At 38.9% G+C, this 23,076-nt stretch overlaps 1 protein-coding gene across 1 annotated transcript; it reads left to right on the top strand.

Annotated features, from left to right (window-relative positions):
* LOC100248297 (uncharacterized) lies at positions 1 to 22,374 on the top strand. The gene is made up of 7 exons (XM_002271318.4): positions 1 to 170; positions 1,317 to 1,652; positions 1,860 to 1,953; positions 2,794 to 2,915; positions 3,094 to 3,246; positions 21,513 to 21,611; positions 22,062 to 22,374. The coding sequence occupies exons 2-7, from the start codon at positions 1,338 to 1,340 to the stop codon at positions 22,110 to 22,112; spliced, it is 834 nt and encodes a 277-aa protein (XP_002271354.1). The 5' UTR covers positions 1 to 170; positions 1,317 to 1,337; the 3' UTR covers positions 22,113 to 22,374.
* Positions 22,375 to 23,076: the final 702 nt, after the last annotated feature.

Below are 23,076 nucleotides of genomic sequence, written 5' to 3'. Positions count from 1 at the left end.
AAGACACGAGTCAGTACACATGAGTCAGCGGTCGGACAACAAAGCGGAGAATGGTAGTTTGGTGATTCAATTTCTTTCCACGAAGCCTCTGTATTTCACATCAAAGCCCTAATGAGTTCATAAGCTTCCCAAATAAATCCATTTACTGGGTGATTCAGAAGATATTTCAGGTGAAAATCAACGCATTTTCCTCTTCTTTTGATGGTAACTTAGTTATGTATCTAGTCCATTCCATTGTGGAACGCTTCGCCTCTGTTTGGTTGCCGAGAAAGCAAGCAGAAAATAGAAGGAAAATTGAATTTGAAGTTTTTTGTTTTCTTGTTCTTTTGGCGGTGTTTTGTGACGTGATCAATTCATTCAACTTTTGGGAAAAAATGGCTTCTACGGAGAGAAGCGAGGAAAATAAGTTAGAAGTTTTTTCCTTTCTGATGAAGGAAATTGAAAATTTGACGTAACTCAGTTAGGGAATTGTTGGAGGCTTCATAGTTGAGCTGATCATCCGTTTGATCGGGAATGGGAATAAGGGAAAAGGGAAGGTCTATGTTTTCTTGTTCATTTCTTTTGGTTTCTCAGCAACCAAATGAAGTTAGTGTTTGGAATTGCATTTTGGAACTGATACTAATGTGGATTGTATCAATGTAGGAATTAGAATTACTTGAGTTTCTCGAGGAACTATGTTTTTTTTTTTTTTTTTCAATTTCCTTAATTTTTTACTAAGAAATTGTTCATAATAGCTGTTCTTTTTTAAGGTTATCGTGTCCCTAATGTTTGGTCTGGGAGAAAAATCTAGGAAAAGAAACGAAGTTGAAGTTCTGAGCAAGTTTTCTTAGATAGCACGTAACAAAAAATCTGTCCAATTCTACTCAACTCAGCTCAACCTTAATCCCCCAATATATAGTCACATCTTATGAGGCCTTAATTTGAAACCCAAGGCTTAAAATTCTGATTGCCTTTTTTTCTCAGTAACAGAGCGATCTTAGAAATTCAGATTCTCTCAGAAATCAAAATTTCAAAATAGATTTTCCCAAATCCCATATGTGAAGAATTTTAAGACTCAAAGTTCTTAGACCTTCTTCCCACAATTTTTTAAGCAACCAAAATGAGCTTCGTTGAAATTGAATCCTTAGTGAAACTTTTTTTATTGGGTCAAAGCAATACGCAAGCGCAGGTTCGTTTACTGGGATTCTGGGAGGATGAACTACTACGGACTAAACTTCAATATCTACTGCATTGATTAGCTATGCACAAATTCAATTTCTTCTGTTGTCTTTTAAAAAATTAGGCTTTCTACTGATGTTTAATTTAATTTATTACAGTCCTGAGCTTGACAAAAACCAATGAGCCGTACAGAAGGTTTACCTGGACTTGGTTCATCAAAGGATCCACTGCTTTCAGATCCTGAATCTGAGGTAGATGAAGACGAAGAAGCAGATACTTCTGAGCAGATACTGTACACAGCCTCCTTTGATGAACTTGCAGAAAATAATCTGCAGTATGATACCATTATATGGATGTCTATTTCATTGCTCCTTGTTTTAGCTTGGGGAGTAGGAATCATTATGTTGCTGTACCTTCCCTTCAAGAGATATGTGCTTCAGAAAGATATTTCATCTCGTAAATTACATGTTACACCTACTCAAATAGTCTACAAGGTTTGCATGATTATTTTTAAATAATTATCATCTTCTCAGTTTTTCCTTTCTTCTACATTGTCTTATTTTTGTAACTGTGTTGTTCTCTATGAGTAGTTCATACACCTTTTGTACCGCACATTTACTTTTTGCAAAATGAATTGTTTGTTTCTGATCAAAGGAAAATGTGGTAAAGAGCTAATTCCTTATTTCACCCTTTTCCCACAGGTATCGAGACCTTCATATATTCCATTTTGGGGAGATGTGACAGTAGAGAAGCAGGTACCTCTGTCTCTGGTGATTGATATTATCATTGAACAAGGTACTCAATCAAGACTTATAAGATGTCTTGCTTTTTTAACTTTTTTTTATTGATCAATGTACCTGTGTACCAAGTTCTGTCATTCTTCTATGCACTAAATATAGTGTGAATGTACTTGCATGACATTTATTTCCCAATTCTCTATAGCCTAAACCACATTTAGTCATGATTGGAATGCTTTCCTGATAAAGGCTAGTTGATCAGATTTTACAGGTCAATCATTTATGCTTAGCTTACTTATAATTAGGCATATCAAATATGATTTACTCATAAAGTTTGGAATATAGCCTGAAGGGAAAGACATAACTCCTCATAATTGTGAAGCTACTCTAGGTTCGCTTTTAGATGTTGAAGGAAAGTGAAGAAAACTTATTAACAAGTTATTATAAATTTCCCATGCATTTTCCTTTTTTTAGCTTGCTAAACAATCTCATACTACTTACCTATTAAAAAAAAAAAAAAAAAAGATCAATCTCAGACTACTAAGGAAAGCAATTCAAAGAAAAGAAAAGAGAATTGGTTAGTCGCTTGTTCAATGAGGCATAATAAGATGCACATTTTGGTAATTTTACCTCTTGGTTCATGGGTTTTGAAAGTTTCTTCTTTCTACTGCAGCTTTGGTATCCCTTGACTGATTTTACCTTTTAGGTTGATTAATACTATTTAATCATAAAAGAGTAAAAGGTTGCTTGTTGTCTCAGTTTGTAAAGGCTAGAGATTTTCTTAATCACACAAAATTTAAATTTTATTTTATATTCTTGTAGCCATGCAAGTTCATCATTCACAAACAATTACTTCAGTTAGATAGATTAATGAAATTTTTATTTGTGGTGTTTATAGGTTGCTTGCAATCGGTTTATGGCATCCATACACTTAGAATCGAAAGCATAGCACATGGAAAAGCTGCACCTGTGGATGAACTACTAGTTCAGGGAGTCTCTAACCCTGGACTTCTGAGGAAGGTAACTAATTACTTAATCTGTGTATTTGTGGTCATTTTTCTTATGATGTTGTGGACAACAATGGAATTCACGGCATTTGCAATTCTCTGATTTACTGCTTTATAGTTTAGCATTGCTATGAGGAGATGATCGGCAAATGAAAATTTAAATGAATATTTTCCTTATTAATGTATTGTAGGTCATCATAACAGAAGCTGCAAAGGTTCTACAGGAAGTGGGTACAAATTGGAAACCTCCTGCTCTCACTGGTGAAGGGGAAAGTGTGGTTCGTATGACATCTTTGACAGAGGGACCAGCTGTTCTACTTAGATCACCATCAAAAAGTTTGAAGGTAATTATAAAGCCTTGTGACTGGAACCACCCCTCACTTCTCTGTTTGGTTTGGTTTCAAGCCCATTGTCATAGAAACGTTCAATCTGTCATTCATATGTTTGTTTTCTGGCTATATTCAGTTAGTTTTAGTATCATGAAGTAAATGGGGTTTTATCACTCCCTTTCTTTTTTTTTTTAGATAATTTCTTTATCACAAGAAGCTTTGAACCCGTAAATGGAGAAACCAGAATAAAATATTCTATTGAGGAAGACTTTTTCTAACACATTCCTATGTGAATAGATACAAAATATATAGAAAAAAAAAATATGTACAACTGGAACTCCTAGAAATCAGTTGTAATATACATGGTGATGCATAAAGAATAATCTTTATTTTCCTAATTTTGATCCTATCCTTCACTGCCCAAAAATGCTATGTTTAAATTAGGAAAAAATCTTGGCCTTAATTTCTGAAAGTCAAAGAATAATCTGAGTTGTTTTTCTACACTTCCCCTCAAGTTGGTTTGATGATATCAATGAGACCTAGCTTGTTGACTAGTAGCTTGAATGCTTGCTTGGATAGACCTTTGGTGAAGATATCTGCTAGTTGTTCATTAGTTGACATGAAAGGCATGCACATTAATCCACTCTCCAGCTTTTCTTTCATAAATTGTCTATCTATCTCAACATGTTTGGTTCTATTATGTTGCATTGGATTGTTAGCTATATTTATGGCTGCCTTATTATTACAGTAGAGCTTCATTGGTCCCTCAATCTTGATTCTTAATTCTTTAAGTAGTTTTCTCAATTCTGCCTAATTTGACTGTAAATGCATCAATTCAAATCTGTTCATCCTTTTTGAATAATAAACCCCTACCTAGAGTTTTCTTGACGTATTTTAGGATTTTGTACACAACTTCTAAATGCTCCCCCTTAGGTGCATGCATGAATTGACTAACCACACTAACAAAGAAGGCTATATCCAATCTGGTATGTGACAAATAAATCAACTTTCCCACAAGTCTTTGGTAGCGCTCCTTATCGACACTTTTACCACCTTTGGCGACCCCAATTTTATGGTTTGGGTCAATTGGAACTTCAATAGGCTTGCAACCTAGCATTCCTATTTCCTTCAACAAGTCAAGTGCATAGTTTCTCTGTGTGACTACAATACCCACTTTTGAATGCACCACTTCCATACCCAAGAAATATCTTAGAAGACCCAAATCCTTCATCTCAAATTCCTTTGCAAGTTCCTTTTTCAGGTGATCAATTTCATACACATCATCTCCTGTCAAAATTATGTCATTAACATGTACTATTAAGATGGTTGTTTTACCTTCCTTGGAAAATTTGAAAAACATGGTGTGATTTAACTAACTTTGTAGATGCCTTGCTTCCTTAGTCGACCTTGAAAAATGATCAAACCAAGCCCTAGGAGATTTCTTTAATCCATACAATGATCGTCCTAACCTGCACACCTTTTCTCTACCATAATTTTCTTCAAAGCCAAGTAGTAACTGCATATAGACTTCTTCTTCAAGTTCACTATTCAGAAAATCATTTTTAATATCAAGTTGGTGGAGAGGCCAAATTAAATTTCCAGCAAGAGACAGTAAAACTCTCATAGTATTCATCTTCACAACTGGTGCAAACATCTTCTAATAGTCAATTCCATATGTCTGGGCGTATCCCTTTGCCATCAATCTTGCCTTGAATCGATCAACAGTCCCATTTGGTTTGTGCTTCATCAAAAAAATCCATTTGCATCCAACATGAGACTTTCCTTTCGGTAGCTTCACCTTCCATTTTTTTCAATCACCCTAATTTCCTCCCTGATTGCATCATTCCACTCAGGAATAATGAGAGCTTCCTGCACTATCTTTGGAACAACTACACTGAACATATTAGACAAAAAAACTTTATAGGAATGTGAGACGATGATAGGACACGAAATTTGAATTTGGATGAAGTGTACAAGACCGGGTTCATTTTCTAAGAGCAATAGGCAAATCAAGATCATCAACAGAAGGAGAGGAATAAGAATTACCTATGCTTTCCAGATCAATGGATATCAGTTCGGGTTCTTGGCAGTGCACTGATGGTTCTATCCTCCTTAGATTAGTTCTCTTAGAGTAAACATGAAGCTTTGGTTGTTGTAAATCTTCTTCCCTTAGTTGTTGCGTTGGCATTTTAGACAGGGGAGATGACATAGGTGAGGAAGGTGAAGAAGGGATAGGAGAACAAACAAGTGATTGAACAGGAATGGAAGGCATGCTCTCAAATGATGAGACAGGTAGAGGAATGGTTTCCCAAAACAAGGCTTCACTAGAATTCTCCCCTTGATGGTGAGTGTGGGCATAATATGATTGGTTTTCAAAAAAGGTGACATTGAGACTGACAAACATTTTTTTGGTGAGAAGATCATATCACTTGTACCCTTTCTGGGTTGGTGAGTATCCTAGGAAGGGACATTTAATGGATTTAGGGTCAGGCTTACTACGATGAGGATCATGGTCATGAACGAATGTTATGCAGCCAAAGATTCTTGGAGGAAGAGAAGTGAATTATTTTGTGGTAGGGTAAAATTGAGTGAAAGTAGATAGAGGTGTGGCAAAACAAGGACCCGAGAAGGCATCCTATTTATGAGATAAGAAGTAGTTAAAATGGCCTCACCTCATAATTGTTTTGGGCCTAATTTGTGAACATGAATGGTTGGGCTACTTCAAGAAGGTGTCTATTCTTTCTTTCTGTCACTCCATTTTATTGGGGTGTTTTGATACAAGAAGAGTGATGAACAATACCATTTACTGAAAGGTATGTACCAAAGATTGAGGAATATTATTATTTCTCATTATCAATCCGTAACGCTTTATTTTTGTTCCAAATTGGTTTTGGATCATCTCATCGAAGTTTTTGAACACTTTCTCAACCTCGGATTTTTCCTTTTAACAAATATACCCAACACAAATGTGTGTGATTATCAATGAAAGTGATAAACCATCGTGTTTGTGTAATGTTGTTCACTTTCAAGGGTCCCCATATATCACTGTGCACAAGGACAAAGGAACAGATTTTTTACATGGTTGTGGTAGGAATTAAGCCCTTTGATGTTTGGAAAGTTCACAAAATTCACCCTAAAGTTTGGAGACTTGTTTATTTTTGAACAACTTTGGAAACAAACGTTGCAAATAAGAGAGCCTAGGAGGCCCTAATCTAAAATGCCATAACATAATTTCTTCAGTTGAAGGCTGATTTGCCACTTGAGCTTGCCTTTCTGAGAGATTTTCATCCTCAAAGTAGTACAACCCATTCATTTCTCTGGCACTACCAATTGACCTCCCTGAATCCAAATCTTGGAATTCACAACAATGAGATGAGAATTTAACAACACAATGACTATCTTTAATAAATTACTGATTGAAAACAAATTACAAGACAAATTAGGAGCATGAAGAATGAAATTTAAGATCAAGTTTTTTGAAATAGGTATAGACCCTTTTCCAACAATTGATGATAATGTACCATCAACAATTTGTAATTTTTGATTCCCAAAACATGGAAAATATGAAGTAAATAAATTAGAACATCTGGTCATATGGTTAGAAGCCCCTGAATCAATGATCCATGAGACTTTATTACCTGGAATGACATTGAGAGCATTTTTGAAATTACCTTGCTCGGTCAAGCACAAGTAGGGGAACGATTGGATTAACTCTTAGATAGGTTAATGACACAATGCAGTGAATCCCATTGCTCTTTTGTGAAAGGTTTGGCCTCTTCTTCTCCATTGTTCACAATTTTTTGTTCAACAGGTCCAACATTAAAGGCACGGGTAGCACTTCCATTTTGCCCTTTTTGATTTGGCACATTCTTAGGTTTTCCATGAAGTTGCTAACAAGTTTCTCTAGTGTGGCGTGACTTTTTACAGAAGTCACACCACTTATTGTCACTCTGGTTGTCTCGTTGATCATTTCTCCTCAAACTCCAAGACTGTCCAGCAGCAAGAACCTTTTTAGTATTGCTGATTTTGAGGGCAGAAGTTTCTATAGTTAGGCTTGAATCCTCATATTTTTTCCCATTAACTCCCTATGACTTTCTTCACCTCTTACAAGCATGAATGCTTCATCCAGATCAGAGAAAGGTTCCTTTCCCAAAACACGATCATAAACCTAAGCGTATTTAGGATTATACTTAAATTTCCCTTTTCGCGTCAAAGAGATTTTGGCTGATTGAGACCACTCCATAAAGTTTTTTAATTCCATAGTGGAGATTTGAAGGCTAAGATTATCATTATGTGAAGGAGTTTGAGGGTTTGTGGTGATGGGTTTTGAAGGTTCTGCCTTGTTTATAAAAGCAAGACAGGGGGGAAAAATAGGGTCATTGTAATACTCCTCAACAGAAGAGAAAAAAGGATCAGCAAAAAAAATGTTAAATAGGGTTGAAACAATACTGCAATACGAAAGGAAGCAATGGGCAGCAACAAGTATGGCCAGAAAAAAAATATCTGATGACAGTCTCTGTTTTTTTTTTTTTTTCCTTTTTGGATGAAAAACAGTGGAGAATAGACAAAAAACACCGCCTAAAATACTCCTCTCTACCATGAGCCTCATTCCCTAAGTTGCAACCAGGGACAAAAATGTCACTATGTATCGCGTATTGGCCAGGCTTGACACAAATATGGGATGGATATATCAACCAACCGATTTTTCAGTTTTTTTCTCCATTTATCGCTGATATTTTGGCGATATTTTGACAATTTATGGATATTTCTACGATATTGCCGATAAATCAGTGCCACATCAGCTTCCCTTTCATTTAAAATTTTGAAGTTGAAATGGGCCTCAAAAGCATCTAGCCCAACTTGCTGCAACCCAATCCGTCCAAGCCTTTAAAGGCATGCATCTTTTCTGCAGCCCAATCCATGCCTCAAAAGTGCATGCAATGGGAGCATCCCTTCTTAAATAGAGCTTCAGTTTGCTCCTCATTTCCGATGAGGGATTCACTCCCACAAAGATTAGAAAAATTATAAACCCAAAGTACACCACCAGGACTTGAACCCTAGTATTTTGTAGGAAACTAAAGTCACTTGCCAATAAAGCTATGTTGGTCTTTCATAAGATGTATCATATATATTAGTTTATAAAATAAAATTTATTTGTGTTTGTGTGTGTGTGTATATATATATATATATTATATTATAAATTAATTAAAATAAATTTATTGTAAATAAGTTAAATTTAATTATAGCAATTAAATACAAGAAAATTATAAATTTATAAATAAAATTATTAACATTTTTAAATAAAAAATACTTATATATATATATATATATATATATATATATATATATATATATAAACATTTCTTTTATATCATTTAATATATCCAAAATGCATTGTATCCTTCAATATATATATACCCACCGACCCGCTTCTAACGCCGCCCAACCCACTTCTATACCCACCCAAGCATTTAGGACTAGACACATTGATGTAGGACAACCCTAAGATGGTTGCCTACACTCAAGGGTAGGTGGGTTAGGGTTTTATTTTTAGGGTGTAAGGAGAGGAACAAGGAATAAACTTTATGGTAGAGAAAATTATAAGATAAGAAATAGAGAGAAAGAAGAAATAATGAAGAAAATATGGGAAAACCTTAGAGTCTCACTAAGGCCTTCTAGGAGTTTCACCTAGAAGAAAATCAATGCAGTCTCACCATTGAAGGTTGCAACCTTGCAATGAAAGAAAGTATAATATTATTCATCAAAATTCATTCCTTTGATTTACATTGATTAGCCTATTTATAGGCTTCTCTAAGAAATCCAAAGTCTACTAAGACTCTAATAACCTATTATGATTCTAATTCTAATTATAACATCCAAAGTCTACTAGGACTCTAATTACCTATTATGACTCAAATTCTAATTATATTATAACTCAACTAGCTAATCCTAATTAGACTCCAATAAATACTGTTGAATATAATGTATGTATAGTATACTATCTTTCCTTGTTAATATAGGTCACATGTATGGTAGTTAGGACTCCTAGCCTTGTATATATATATCTCTCAATTGTAAGTAGACATTACATGAATGTGAATAAGGTTTTTCTCCTCTCTCTCTCTCTCTCAACATGGTATCAGAGCCAAAGGAGAAAACCTAATTTTTTCGGTTTAGCCGTGTACTCAATTCCGGCGAACCATCCAGTGACCGTGTTTCACTCCGGTCCCCTCATTCTCTTCCCGAACCACCCCGGACAACCTCATCGCCGTCGGATCTCCACCACGCCGGCAACCTTTTCCGGCGAAATTTTCCGGCGACCTCTTTTCCGGGAAACGACCACATATTCCGAAACGCCGGAGGCTGATCTACACGCCAGTGGAAACCCCACCGGCAACCGGAATCTCACGCGCCCCCACGCCCCGCTCTTCTCCTCTGGACTGTCACCCACGCGCCGGCGCGTGACGGCGCGTGGCTCACTTTCCGGCCACTTCCGACACCTCTCCAGGCTCGTCCGGCGCCGTCTTGGCCTTCTAGCCCTCCGGCAGTCCTCCCCGAGCCCTGCATCTCCATTTTTTCCCTGTTTTTGGCTTTCTTGCCATTCCGGCCACCTCCGACAGGGCTCCCCCTCCATCTCCGAGGCTTGGGTGCTGCTTCTCTTCCTCTCCAGGCACGACACGACCTTTTTTTTCTCCATTGATTGCACCTCTCACAGCCGTGGTTTCACTGTTTTTCTCTCTCCGCCGAAATCTGAACCCATCTTAGGGCTCTCTTTGATCCAAATACGTGAATATGACCACCAAAAATCAGATCTTTACCTCTGTTCTCTCTGGATCTCCTCTGATTACCTCAGAGAAATTGGTTGGCAGTGAGAATTATCTCTCCTGGTCTGCCTCTGTTGAACTTTGGTTTATGGGTCAAGGATATGAGGATCACTTGGTTACCCAGGAGGCAGATATCCCTGAGGTTGACCGCGTACAGTGGAGGAAGATAGATGCACAGTTATGTAGTGTATTATGGCAATCGGTTGATCCCCGGATTCTTCTTCATCTTCAGGCATATAAAACTTGTTTTAAATTTTGGACTCAGGCCAAAGGATTATACACGAATGATATCCAGCGTCTTTATAAGGTGGCTTCTGCTATTGTCCATCTCAGCCAACAGGACTTGGATCTATCTACTTATATTGGTCAGATTGCCTCTCTTAAGGAGCAGTTCTTGACTGTGATGCCTCTTACTCCTGATGTTGGGGCTCAACAAACACAGCTTGACAAGTTCTTCATGGTCCTTACTCTTATTGGCCTCCGTCCGGATCTTGAGCCTATTCGTGATCAGATTCTTGGTAGTTCATCAGTTCCGTCCTTGGATGATGTGTTTGCTCGCCTCCTCCGTATCTCGTCCACTCAGACTGTGCCATCTGATAGCGCTTCAGATTCTTCTGTGTTAGTTTCTCAAACTACCTCTCGAGGAGGACGCAGTGGTACCCGAGGTAGAGGCCAACGTCCTCATTGCACCTATTGCAATAAACTTGGCCACACTCGCGATCGTTGCTATCAGTTACATGGAAGACCTCCTCGCACTGCCCATATGGCCCAGTCCTCTGATTCTCCGCTGCCTCAGCCTCCGAGCTCCTCCGCATCTCAGACATCTCAGGCTTCTATTGCCTCTGTTGCCCAGCCTGGTAATGCCTCTGCCTGCCTTACCCACACATCTTCTCTTGGACCTTGGATTCTAGATTCTGGAGCATCTGATCACCTATCTGGTAATAAGGATCTTTTCTCCTCTATTACTACTACCTCTGATTTACCTACTGTTACCTTAGCTAATGGTTCTCAAACTGTGGCTAAAGGTATTGGTTTGGCCCTTCCTCTGCCTTCTCTACCTCTCACTTCTGTCCTTTATACTCCTGAATGTCCTTTTAATCTTATTTCTATCAGCAAAATCACTCGTACTCTTAATTGCTCTATTACCTTTTCTGATAAATTTGTGACCTTGCAGGACCGGAGTACGGGGAAGACGATTGGCATAGGACGTGAGTCTCAAGGCCTCTATCACCTCACCTCAGATTCATCTCCTGCAGTTTGCATTTCCACTGATGCTCCTCTCCTCATTCACAATCGTCTGGGCCACCCTAGTCTCTCCAAGTTCCAGAAGATGGTTCCTCGTTTTTCCACTTTGTCGTCGCTTCCGTGTGAGTCATGTCAGCTTGGGAAACATACTCGTGTCTCGTTCCCAAAGCGTTTGAATAATCGGGCAAAGTCTCCTTTTGAGCTTGTCCACACTGATGTTTGGGGTCCTTGTCGGACTGCGTCTACTTTAGGATTTCAGTATTTTGTCACTTTCATTGATGACTATTCTCGATGTACTTGGTTATTTTTAATGAAAAATCGAGCTGAGTTATTCTCTATTTTCCAGAAATTTTATACTGAAATCCAAACCCAGTTCAATATTTCTATTCGTGTGTTATGCAGTGATAATGCCAGGGAATATTTTTCAGCCCAATTTACTTCGTTTATGTCTCATCATGGGATTCTTCATCAGTCTTCTTGTGCTCATACTCCTCAACAAAATGGGGTAGCTGAACGCAAGAATCGACATCTTGTTGAGACAGCTCGTACTCTCCTCCTCCATAGTCACGTTCCTTTTCGCTTTTGGGGGGACGCTGTTCTTACCGCTTGTTATTTGATTAATCGTATGCCCTCCTCTGTCTTACACGATCAGATTCCTCACTCCCTTCTTTTCCCTGACCAACCACTTTATTTCCTTCCTCCTCGTGTCTTTGGTTGTACTTGCTTTGTTCATATTCTCACTCCTGGACAGGACAAGCTTTCCGCCAAAGCCATGAAGTGCCTCTTCTTGGGATATTCTAGACTTGAGAAGGGTTATCGTTGTTATTCCCTTGAGACTCATCGGTACTTTATCTCCGTTGATGTCACCTTCTTTGAGGACTCACCATTCTTTTCCACCACTTCTGAGTCTCTTCCTGTTTCTGAAGTCTTGCCCATTCCCATTGTCTCCCCACCTGATGCTATGCCCCTTCGACCACTGCAGGTTTATCATCGTCGCCCTCGTGTCGTTGCTCCTCTCCCTTTTCCTGAGGCGCCTGCTGACTCACTTCCTATCCCTTCGGCTTCACCTGCCTCGGCTCTGCCTTCTCCTAATGACTTACCCATTGCTGTTCGGAAAGGTACTCGCTCTACTCGTAATCCTCATCCTATTTACAATTTTTTGAGTTATCATCGATTATCTTCACCCTATTCTGCTTTTGTTTCTGCTATATCCTCTGTTTCTCTTCCAAAGAGCACCCATGAAGCTCTTTCCCATCCAGGCTGGCGACAGGCAATGGTGGATGAAATGACTGCTCTGCACTCTAATGGCACGTGGGATCTTGTTGTTTTACCCTCTGGTAAATCTACAGTTGGTTGTCGTTGGGTCTATGCAGTTAAGGTTGGTCCTGATGGTCAGGTTGATCGCCTTAAGGCCTGCTTAGTTGCTAAAGGCTATACTCAAGTTTATGGTTCTGATTATGGTGACACATTCTCCCCTGTTGCCAAGATTGCTTCTGTCCGCTTGCTTCTCTCCATGGCTGCTATGTGTTCTTGGCCTCTTTATCAGTTGGATATTAAAAATGTCTTCCTTCATGGTGATCTTGCCGAGGAAGTTTATATGGAGCAACCTCCTGGTTTTGTTGCTCCGGGGGAGTCTGGTTTAGTGTGCAGGTTACGCCGTTCTCTATATGGCTTGAAACAATCTCCTCGAGCATGGTTTAGCTGTTTTAGTTCTGTTGTTCAAGAGTTTGGCATGCTTCGCAGTACAGCAGACCATTCAGTTTTTTATCATCATAACTCCTTGGGGCAGTGTATTTATCTGGTTGTTTATGTGGATGACATCGTCATTACAGGCAGTGATCAGGATGGTATTCAGAAACTAAAGCAACATCTTTTTACCCACTTTCAGACCAAAGACTTGGGGAAACTCAAGTATTTCTTGGGAATTGAGATAGCTCAATCCAGTTCTGGTGTGGTCCTTTCTCAAAGGAAGTATGCTTTAGACATCCTGGAAGAAACCGGTATGTTAGATTGTAAACCGGTAGACACACCTATGGATCCGAATGTCAAACTTGTACCAGGACAGGGGGAGCCTTTAGGAGACCCCGGGAGATATCGACGGCTCGTAGGTAAATTGAACTATCTCACCATTACTCGTCCAGACATTTCTTTTCCTGTGAGTGTTGTCAGTCAATTCCTACAGTCACCATGTGATAGCCATTGGGATGCCGTAATCCGTATTCTTCGATATATCAAAAGTACATCAGGCCAAGGTGTATTGTACGAGAACAGATGTCATACTCAAGTTGTTGGTTACACAGATGCAGATTGGGCTGGCTCACCCACAGATAGACGTTCCACTTCAAGGTACTGTGTTTTTATTGGAGGTAATCTAATATCTTGGAAGAGTAAGAAACAAGATGTAGTGGCCAGATCTAGCGCTGAAGCCGAGTATCGAGCTATGGCTTTGGCAACATGTGAACTCATATGGTTGAGACATCTTCTTCAGGAGTTGAGATTTGGAAAGGATGAACAGATGAAACTCATCTGTGATAACCAGGCCGCATTACATATTGCATCCAATCCAGTCTTTCATGAAAGGACCAAGCATATTGAAGTTGATTGTCATTTCATTAGAGAGAAGATCGCATCAGGATGTATTGCTACAAGTTTTGTCAATTCAAATGATCAACTAGTAGACATCTTCACTAAATCTCTCAGAGGTCCTAGGATTAAATATATTTGTAACAAGCTTGGTGCATATGACGTATATGCTCCAGCTTGAGGGGGAGTGTTGAATATAATGTATGTATAGTATACTATCTTTCCTTGTTAATATAGGTCACATGTATGGTAGTTAGGACTCCTAGCCTTGTATATATATATACTCAGAAGTAGTGGAAAAGAATGGTGAGTCCTCAAAGAAGGTGACATCAGCGGAGACAAAGTATCTATGAGTCTCAAGGGAATAACAACGATAACCCTTCTGAAGTCTGGAATATCCCAAGAAGAGGCACTTCATGGCTTTGGCGGAAAGCTTGTCTTGTCCAGGAGTGAGAATATGAACAAAGCAAGTACAACCAAAGACACGAGGAGGAAGAAAATAAAGTGGTTGGTCAGGGAAGAGAAGGGAGTGAGGAATCTGATCGTGTAAGACAGAGGAGGGCATACGATTAATCAAATAACAAGCGGTAAGAACAGCGTCCCCCCAAAAACGAAAAGGAACGTGACTATGGAGGAGGAGAGTACGAGCTGTCTCAACAAGATGTCGATTCTTGCGTTCAGCTACCCCATTTTGTTGAGGAGTATGAGCATAAGAAGACTGATGAAGAATTCCATGATGAGACATAAACGAAATAAATTGGGCTGAAAAATATTCCCTGGCATTGTCACTGCGTAACACACGAATAGAAATATTGAACTGGGTTTGGATTTCAGTATAAAATTTCTGGAAAATAGAGAATAACTCAGCTCGATTTTTCATTAAAAATAACCAAGTACATCGAGAATAGTCATCAATGAAAGTGACAAAATACTGAAATCCTAAAGTAGACGCAGTCCGACAAGGACCCCAAACATCAGTGTGGACAAGCTCAAAAGGAGACTTTGCCCGATTATTCAAACGCTTTGGGAACGAGACACGAGTATGTTTCCCAAGCTGACATGACTTACACGGAAGCGACGACAAAGTGGAAAAACGAGGAACCATCTTCTGGAACTTGGAAAGACTAGGGCGGCCCAGACGATTGTGAATGAGGAGAGGAGCATCAGTGGAAATGCAAACTGCAGGAGATGAATCTGAGGTGAGGTGATAGAGGCCTTGAGACTCACGTCGTATGCCAATCGTCTTCCCCGTACTCCGGTCCTGCAAGGTCACAAATTTATCAGAAAAGGTAATAGAGCAATTAAGAGTACGAGTGATTTTGCTGATGGAAATAAGATTAAAAGGACATTCAGGAGTATAAAGGACAGAAGTGAGAGGTAGAGAAGGCAGAGGAAGGGCCAAACCAATACCTTTAGCCACAGTTTGAGAACCATTAGCTAAGGTAACAGTAGGTAAATCAGAGGTAGTAGTAATAGAGGAGAAAAGATCCTTATTACCAGATAGGTGATCAGATGCTCCAGAATCTAGAATCCAGGGTCCAAGAGAAGATGTGTGGGTAAGGCAGGCAGAGGCATTACCAGGCTGGGCAACAGAGGCAATAGAAGCCTGAGATGTCTGAGATGCGGAGGAGCTCGGAGGCTGAGGCAGCGGAGAATCAGAGGAATCCCAATTCAATTCTAATTAATATTAATCCTACTTAAAGTTTACTTAGGTCTTCCCTTTCTTCCTTAAATAAACTTTAAAAGGCTTTCCCCCATCACACATTACCCCCTATGACTTTACCTCTGCACTCTAGGTTCCCTACCCCATCACCCTCCTCAGACCCACCATCAAATGGCCCTGATTCTGCTGCAGTAAAGGCTGCAACTCTCTTTGACTTTCCTTCAGAGGGTGACATGACTTGTACCTCAAACTGCTCCTCAGCCTTTTGGGCTTCTGCTGAAGGCAGCATGTGGGCTTCTCTCATCTTCTTCCCTGGCCACTGTGACTCTGTTCATGCAGCTCCCTCTCGACAATAGCACCTGCACAAACCAAGGCGGAATTTCCCACCACAGCTGAATAGAGAAACACCCCAACCTGACTATAACCTGAATAGATTGGGTAAGTCCCTTCCCACTATCTTCACCAAAATTTTGGCCCATTGCAAGTTAGTAAAAAATTTTGTATGTTCATCCACAACAATAAAACCTCCACAACCATCGCCAATTGTTTTGAACACCTCACAACTCCATAGATGAAGTGGGAGACGCACCACCCTCACCTAGGCCTCTTTAGCATGAGCTCCCTTACAGATACACACCACCTCTGGATTCCATCTTTCCAAATGCAAGAAATTCTCCTTAATCCTCCTTTTGCCTCTGGCAAGGACCCACTCAGCCTCACTCAAAGACTCAAACAACAATAGCCCTCTTCCCAAAACAGCAATTCTTAGTCTTCCCTTTAAGTGCCAATGGTGATCCACCCACTTCCTCACAAACTCCAAATCAGGAAAAGGAACAGAAAAATCACCCTACCACCCCACCAAACAACGGTCCTATGGACCGGCATTTTTCACGTGCGTTCTCACTCAATCTGTAAGATTCATTTTTATTGGTGAAAAATTAGTTTTGGAAAAGTTGGAGTCATCATTTATTTTATTTTATTTTAAAAGGGAAAATAAAACAAGAAAGAAAATTCTAAAGAAGTGATTCCATAGTTTTGGAAAAGCAAGTCTTGAAAAACCCGAGTCTTAGTTCGGGGATCAGGTTACCTATTGGGAAGGTACCTCCAAGAGGTAGCACGCCTCTAAACTCTAAAGAGATCTCTAATGACTAAGTTGAGGGGAATGTAGTAATTAATTAATTAATTGATTGAGGGTACCTAGGTAGACTAAGGTGATTTCAGAATTAACATACCAAGCCAGAAAGTCCAATCATGATCATAAAAGAGAGACAAAGTGTGTACCTGAACTACTTCTCAAGCGCTATCATAAAACATTAAAGTTAGCATAGAAATATAATACACAACATTTGTTTTATCCAAGCAAATCAAGCATACATCTAAGTGCTTAAGAATCACATCAAGTATGGATAAAGTCATCAATAGCATACGCGTCCATAGAATTCTCGAAAATAGGTGAGATGGGACGTACCTTCAATACGCAAACCAAGGTGTTATCCTGCTCTTACTGGTGGTGCGGGCTGATGATCAATGGAGAAAAGGTGGCTGCTCCTCCTTCCTCAAATTCTGGTATGTACCACTGACCCGTGGCGGCATGATGGTCGTCTTCTCCAAGATGCAGCCGGCTGTGTGATCTTTTGACCTGTGTGACTGCCACTTTGATGTTAATGATGCGTATGGCTGTGTGTTTGGTTTTTTTTCACCGTGTGGTTGCTGTTAGTGTGTGGTCCCCATGGGAGTGCAGGCTGTCCCTCAATCCGTGCGTGCTGTAGGGAGTCCACCTTAAAATGAACTGTGCATGCTATTCCTTTTCTCTCCTTCTGCGTGATAGAAAAGTCAATCCCCATGGTGCGGCTGTGTTCCCTCGCCCTTCTTGAAAAATTCTGGTTCTTTTTCCCCAAAAATCTCCTCCAAAAATCTGATTCTAAATGTCTGCTCCAGCCTGATGTGTGTGCTACTCTCCTTTTTCTTGATGCAGTAGGCTGTTTCTCAACGATGCAGCCAGATATCGGCAAACCGGAACACTCTCTTTACCTTCAATGGAAGACTGATCAGTAGTCTCAATGCATAACTTCCTCACAGATTCAGCATTTTGCTTCCACCCAAAATCAGAATCCTGACCATAGGTTTCCCATTCTTGATCAATGATGGGAGCGAATCAGATGGATCCACGCAAACCCCAAGGCAAACTAAACTGCAGTCAACCCAAACACTAAAGAAACCACATTCCTCAAGATCAAAGCACAGTTCCAATTCATAATGGAAATAAAGTATTCATAAGATGACACTAAAAATTCCCAGATTGGCTCTGAATCCCATATCTATTGATGGGTTTGCAGTTGCTAATGAGAAGAAGCCATGGATGCTTATCTTTCTGGATTTTCTCTTTCCAGATTCTTCAGAGGCAAGTTGAGCATTGGTTATGGGTCCTTGATTTGCATGTGGAAGACCGTACATATCCATTGTGGCATTTGAAAACATAATGGGGGTAGAAACACATACAAGAAAGGCATAAATCACAGAAGAAAATACGGCAAGAACAATCGAGGAAGAAACATTAAGAAAATGCATGAAAGCAATAGAGAATAATAGCCTAGTTTTCGAAAGCTCCAAATCATGTTTTTATCAATGAGCTTAAAGAAATAAAAACCCAAAAACAGAGAACAAAGGGTTGCAGCTTAAATACTCAAATGAATGAGGTGGATAGATCAAGGATTACCACAGATAAAATCTCCAGATTCAACAATCACCATACGTCCTATGATATCCGTACGTAAGCAACGAATAACACCTATGCAAAAGCAACTAATAACATACCAGAAACCACAAGCAATGAATGAAGAACGAGGTGATGATGAATAGGAATACAATATCTACAATAGCCATTCCTCAAGGTGCTCCTCTGGTTCTCTTATCTCTTCCCTTTTGCCTTCTTCCCCCTTGAACCATGCACTGACTCCCCCTCCATAAATATGATCATCTCACTCTCATACCCCAAACTGTGCACCCGTTCCGTCTCCAAAAGTCTCTTGCTCTCACTCTTATCATCTCACTCCTATGCGTCTTCACCATGCCCCCCATAGAGATATATGTCTCTACTTCTCTCATGAAAACAATAATAAAATTCTCCTGCTTTCCTCTCATCTCCCTCTCTTTGCATCACCATTCCCCCGGAAATCCTCTCTCGCAGTCTATCAATGGAAACTTTTTGGTGGCAGCCTATGTGAATCCTTTTAAATGGTGGTTGCTTCAGAAGATTTATGGTGCGACTGCAGTGTGACTTCAATTTCTCCTATGAATGGCGGCTAGTGTATGGAGATTTCCATCTCTATGTGTAGTGCAAGTGGATGCCCCCTACGTGCTGTGCATGGATCTTTGTGAACATGGCAGCTGGTTTCTTCCCCTGTAGACCAGCAGCGTGGATCTCTCCTTGGTGGACTGACAGCGCGTGTGCTCCAAGTGTGATGGAAAGTGGCGGCCCACTTTGAAGAGAATTTGTGGCTGTTCCTTAGAGAATTAATGATGCAGTCACCCTCTCTTGCCCTCAATGTGCGTGCTCCTCTCAATGGTGAATGTATGTTGTCGATTTTAAGTGGCGGGTTGTCACTTTCCAATGGTGGTTGTTTTATGGAATGCGCCTTTTTCTTTAGAAATCTGGTGGTTCTCCCTTCATCCTCGCCTGCGCATCCCTAATCTTCCTTCTGTGCACCTTGTTTCCTTTCTTAAAAATATGAGAAAAAGACTCCCATTAGCAGCGTGTGATCCCCCCAGAGAATGCGTGGAGATCTATTCCTTTTTTTTGGTGTGTCCAGTGTTTGGAAAGTGGCCTCATCCTTCCATATGTGGCTGCATGATCACCTTTTCTATATTGCTTGTTGGAAAATCTCCCCAATTGTGGCTGCTGCATCCTCTAATGGACAGTTGTTCCTCTTTTAAGGCATGAATTCTATTCATTTTCACGCATAGAGAATCCTCTAAAAAATCCCATGAATATCCTCTCTTGCCTCCAAAGACCGTGAACTACTTTCTAAAAGGGAAGTTCTCCTTCCAAATAGATGGCAGCCCATTTCCTCATGCCAAAAAAAGCCAAGAAATATGAGTTAGAAAACTTATAATATAATAAAATAAAATAAAATAAAATAAAAATAACAAAGAAAGCCATACAAGCCACACAAGTCATGCAAGCCATGCAATCATGCAAGTCATATAAAAAAGTGAGTCTAAAAGTGCCTGAGTGACCTAGAGGGAACTAAATGGAATCTAACCCAAAATGCACCTAAACAAAGCCTAATCTAAACTCGAAAGGCGGCCAAGGTCACAATAAGAGGTCAGACAAATCTCTCAACTAAAGTCTCCAAGGTGGCTAAAAAAAAGGTAAGTAGTATGAATAACAATGGACCACCAAGGAACTACTGTGAAGCACTAGAAGTGAACTTAAAGACGTGTTAAATGGACAAAACGGAGGGTCTACACCTCTGCATCTCTCCCAAAATTCACCCTCTCAACTTCCCTCCCACATCCTCAACCAAAAGCTCGAAGGATTTAGACTCCACAACAAACCAACTTCTTCCACCCCTTGTAGCTTCATTCATGATTCATGCACACACTGAAACACACACTCACAATTTCTTCATAGATGATTGGTTTGTGTTTCCAAATCACCATAACAAACCTGGAGAAGGGCTCAATTAGGGAGACTTCAAATTCTTTTTCTCTAAAATATCATAAAAGTGGAGAAAAAGGTGTATCTCGTTCTCTCTAATTCTAAGTTCATAGCACTAGATCTTTTGAATTTTTGCTCCACGCCACAACTTCATCATGTGCCATAGAAGCTCCTTGTTTGGTAGATCTTTGTAGAGTCACATTTCAAACACTTCATCATTTTAAATTACATGAATCTATATTTATTTTGGATAACAAAGTATATGCCTATGTATCACATGCTGATGATAGAATAACTAGCTCTACCATTTACAAAAATTTCTTTTGTAATTCTATTGTATCTTCCAAATAGTTATTTACCATCTTTGCTTTCAAATTGTACTTTCGCAATCTTCAACCTTGGATATTCTCCTTGCTTGTCTAAAATCTTAACAAAGCTCTAATACTAACTTCTTGTGTCAATGGAAGGTTTGAACTTATAAATTGTATAATTGCATAAAGATAAAAGTAAATTCAGATAAAGGAACAAAAGGTTCTAACATGGTTTACTCAATAATGCCTACATTTACAATTAGAGATAACCAATTCCTATAAACAAATTGTAGAGGGAAGAGAATACGAATACAATTCCTCAGCTCTAAAACAAATTCTATTTTTCAAGATCAAGTCCTACTCTACCAAATGTTTCCCACTCTTCTTCTTATCTCTACCTACTAGGTATATATTTTATAGACTTTTCTCAATCACATCACTTTTTACCCTCATCACCTATAATGTTTATAGAGATATTTCTAATACCTTCCTTTTTTTTTCTGTAGGTAAATTTTTTCTAATATCAATAAATGAAATATCTGTTGCAATTTTCTTTACTATAAGAAATATGTATGAAATAATAATTTGAGACACTTTTCAACACTCATAGAAACTTGCTCTAAGTGCATGAATCAATGGTTTACGCAACCTATCAAAAATAAGCTTGTTTCATGCAATTGTTCTCAGCATTCTGCTACTCTAGAGATAGGTCTGGGATGCAACCACTGCTCTTTTACAGTGTATCTTTACTATATACTTAACTGGGCAGTCTTGCTCCCAACTGCGCCACCTAATCAAGAAGCCATTGAGGTAGCCTAGGCCATACCTGTCTATTTTGATGCTTTAAACTTCTTGATTAACTCTGTTCTTTTAGACAAATATTGGACAGTAGAGTTTTGTGGAATGATTTTTCGTACTCCCTGTTAGTGATGTTCTTATTATTAGTTTATAGATTTTGTTTAACATTCAGGTCACAATATGACTATGACATGCAGATAACAGGTTCACCACGCCACACTCCAGCAGATCGCAAAAGCATAATTCCTGGTGATTTACTACTTAATAAACTTGAAGAAGTTACCAAATCAGTAAAGGTGTGTATCTTTCACTTCCTTCATAGGTAACTAGAGATCGCATGTGAACAAAATGATCCACTGTTGCTTTCCATAGCACTTGAGTGGAGTCGATATGGAAGTCTCTCAAATGATAATTTTGTTTGAAAAAAGAAAAAAAATGAGGACATTTCTTTTCTTCACAAAAAAATGAGGACTTTCTTTGTTGCTAATAAGGGAGCTGTGTTCATTTTGGATTCTACTTTAGAACAGAACTTGTGATTTTGAGTCTTTTTATCAAACACCCTCAACCAAGTTCTAACTTAATGAATTTCTAAATTCAGTCTGCAGTTGTTTTAAAAAGGGGATAATAAGTCACTCGTGTTTCTGATTATGAATTCAGTTCATATTTTTTTTAAATAATAGATTCTTACATTTGTCCATTTATTTCTTGTACCTCAGCCCTGAATTTGTTTTTTTATTGATTACCAGAAAATTGAGTTTCTAATTGAGAAATCCCAAGCCTCTCCAGAAAGCAGCTGAACTGAAGTTAATATCAAAACCGCAATGGCCAATTATCTGTTGGGTTGCCAAATGACTTGCTGAGCAGGGTCAAGGTTGTAGACCTAACTGATGAATCTCAGCTAGTCATCGCCTGTATTTTTCGTGGGTGGAGTTGGTGTAATCTTGAATGTGCATGTTGTAATATTTGGCAAACAAAATGGAACATTGTACCCTATTGATTTGTTTGAGCTATTATTTTGGTTTTAAGGAACTCATAGATAGAAGAATCTCCTTTCCACCATTGCACACGAGTGCTGTTGCAAATTACTCCACAAGTTAATATGGAAAATCAGTAATATCTAGAGATGTAAATAGGGCGGCCAGGGTCAGGTAGCTTGGCCAGGGTCTATCATATGTATAATCGGGCCAAGCTCTCTTGGTCGGGTTTATTCAATTTTGCTGGATTTTTTTTTTTTTCCTTCGGTCATACCTTAATATCTGTTTGTTGTAAAGCATCATGAAAGTAAAATAATTTATAAGTGTAGAATTTTGATTACAACATAGATTCAAACATTCAAGCGTGTTAATAAGAATTACCCAAACAAGGATGACGTCAAGCGTGTTAATAAGAATTCAAGCGAATTCTTATGCAGGCAGGAATCTCTGTATTGTTTTGTTTCTTTCCATTAAAATATTTTTGAAGCTCTGCTAATTCATTTTTGTTGTCTTTTGTTTTTAAAACTAATATTTTAATATTTTAATATTTTTTAAAACAATCTTTTATTTTGTAAAGTAAAAAAACCAATTTGACAACCTATTGATGTAGATGGAAGATACTTTCAAAGCTTTTGTATTGTAAATATTCATAGAAGATAAATGAGACAATTATTTTCAAATTTCAGTTTTGAAATAATTTTTTTTTTTAAGAAACAATTGTGAATGGTTTCGAAGAACCATTTTTTGAGAACTGAATAACCCTTTTTGAGTTTATTTAATATATATA

Source organism: Vitis vinifera, chromosome 15 (assembly GCF_030704535.1).
Source record: "Vitis vinifera cultivar Pinot Noir 40024 chromosome 15, ASM3070453v1".
NCBI classification, from domain to species: Eukaryota; Viridiplantae; Streptophyta; class Magnoliopsida; order Vitales; family Vitaceae; genus Vitis; species Vitis vinifera.
This window is presented reverse-complemented; position numbering and strand designations above follow the sequence as displayed.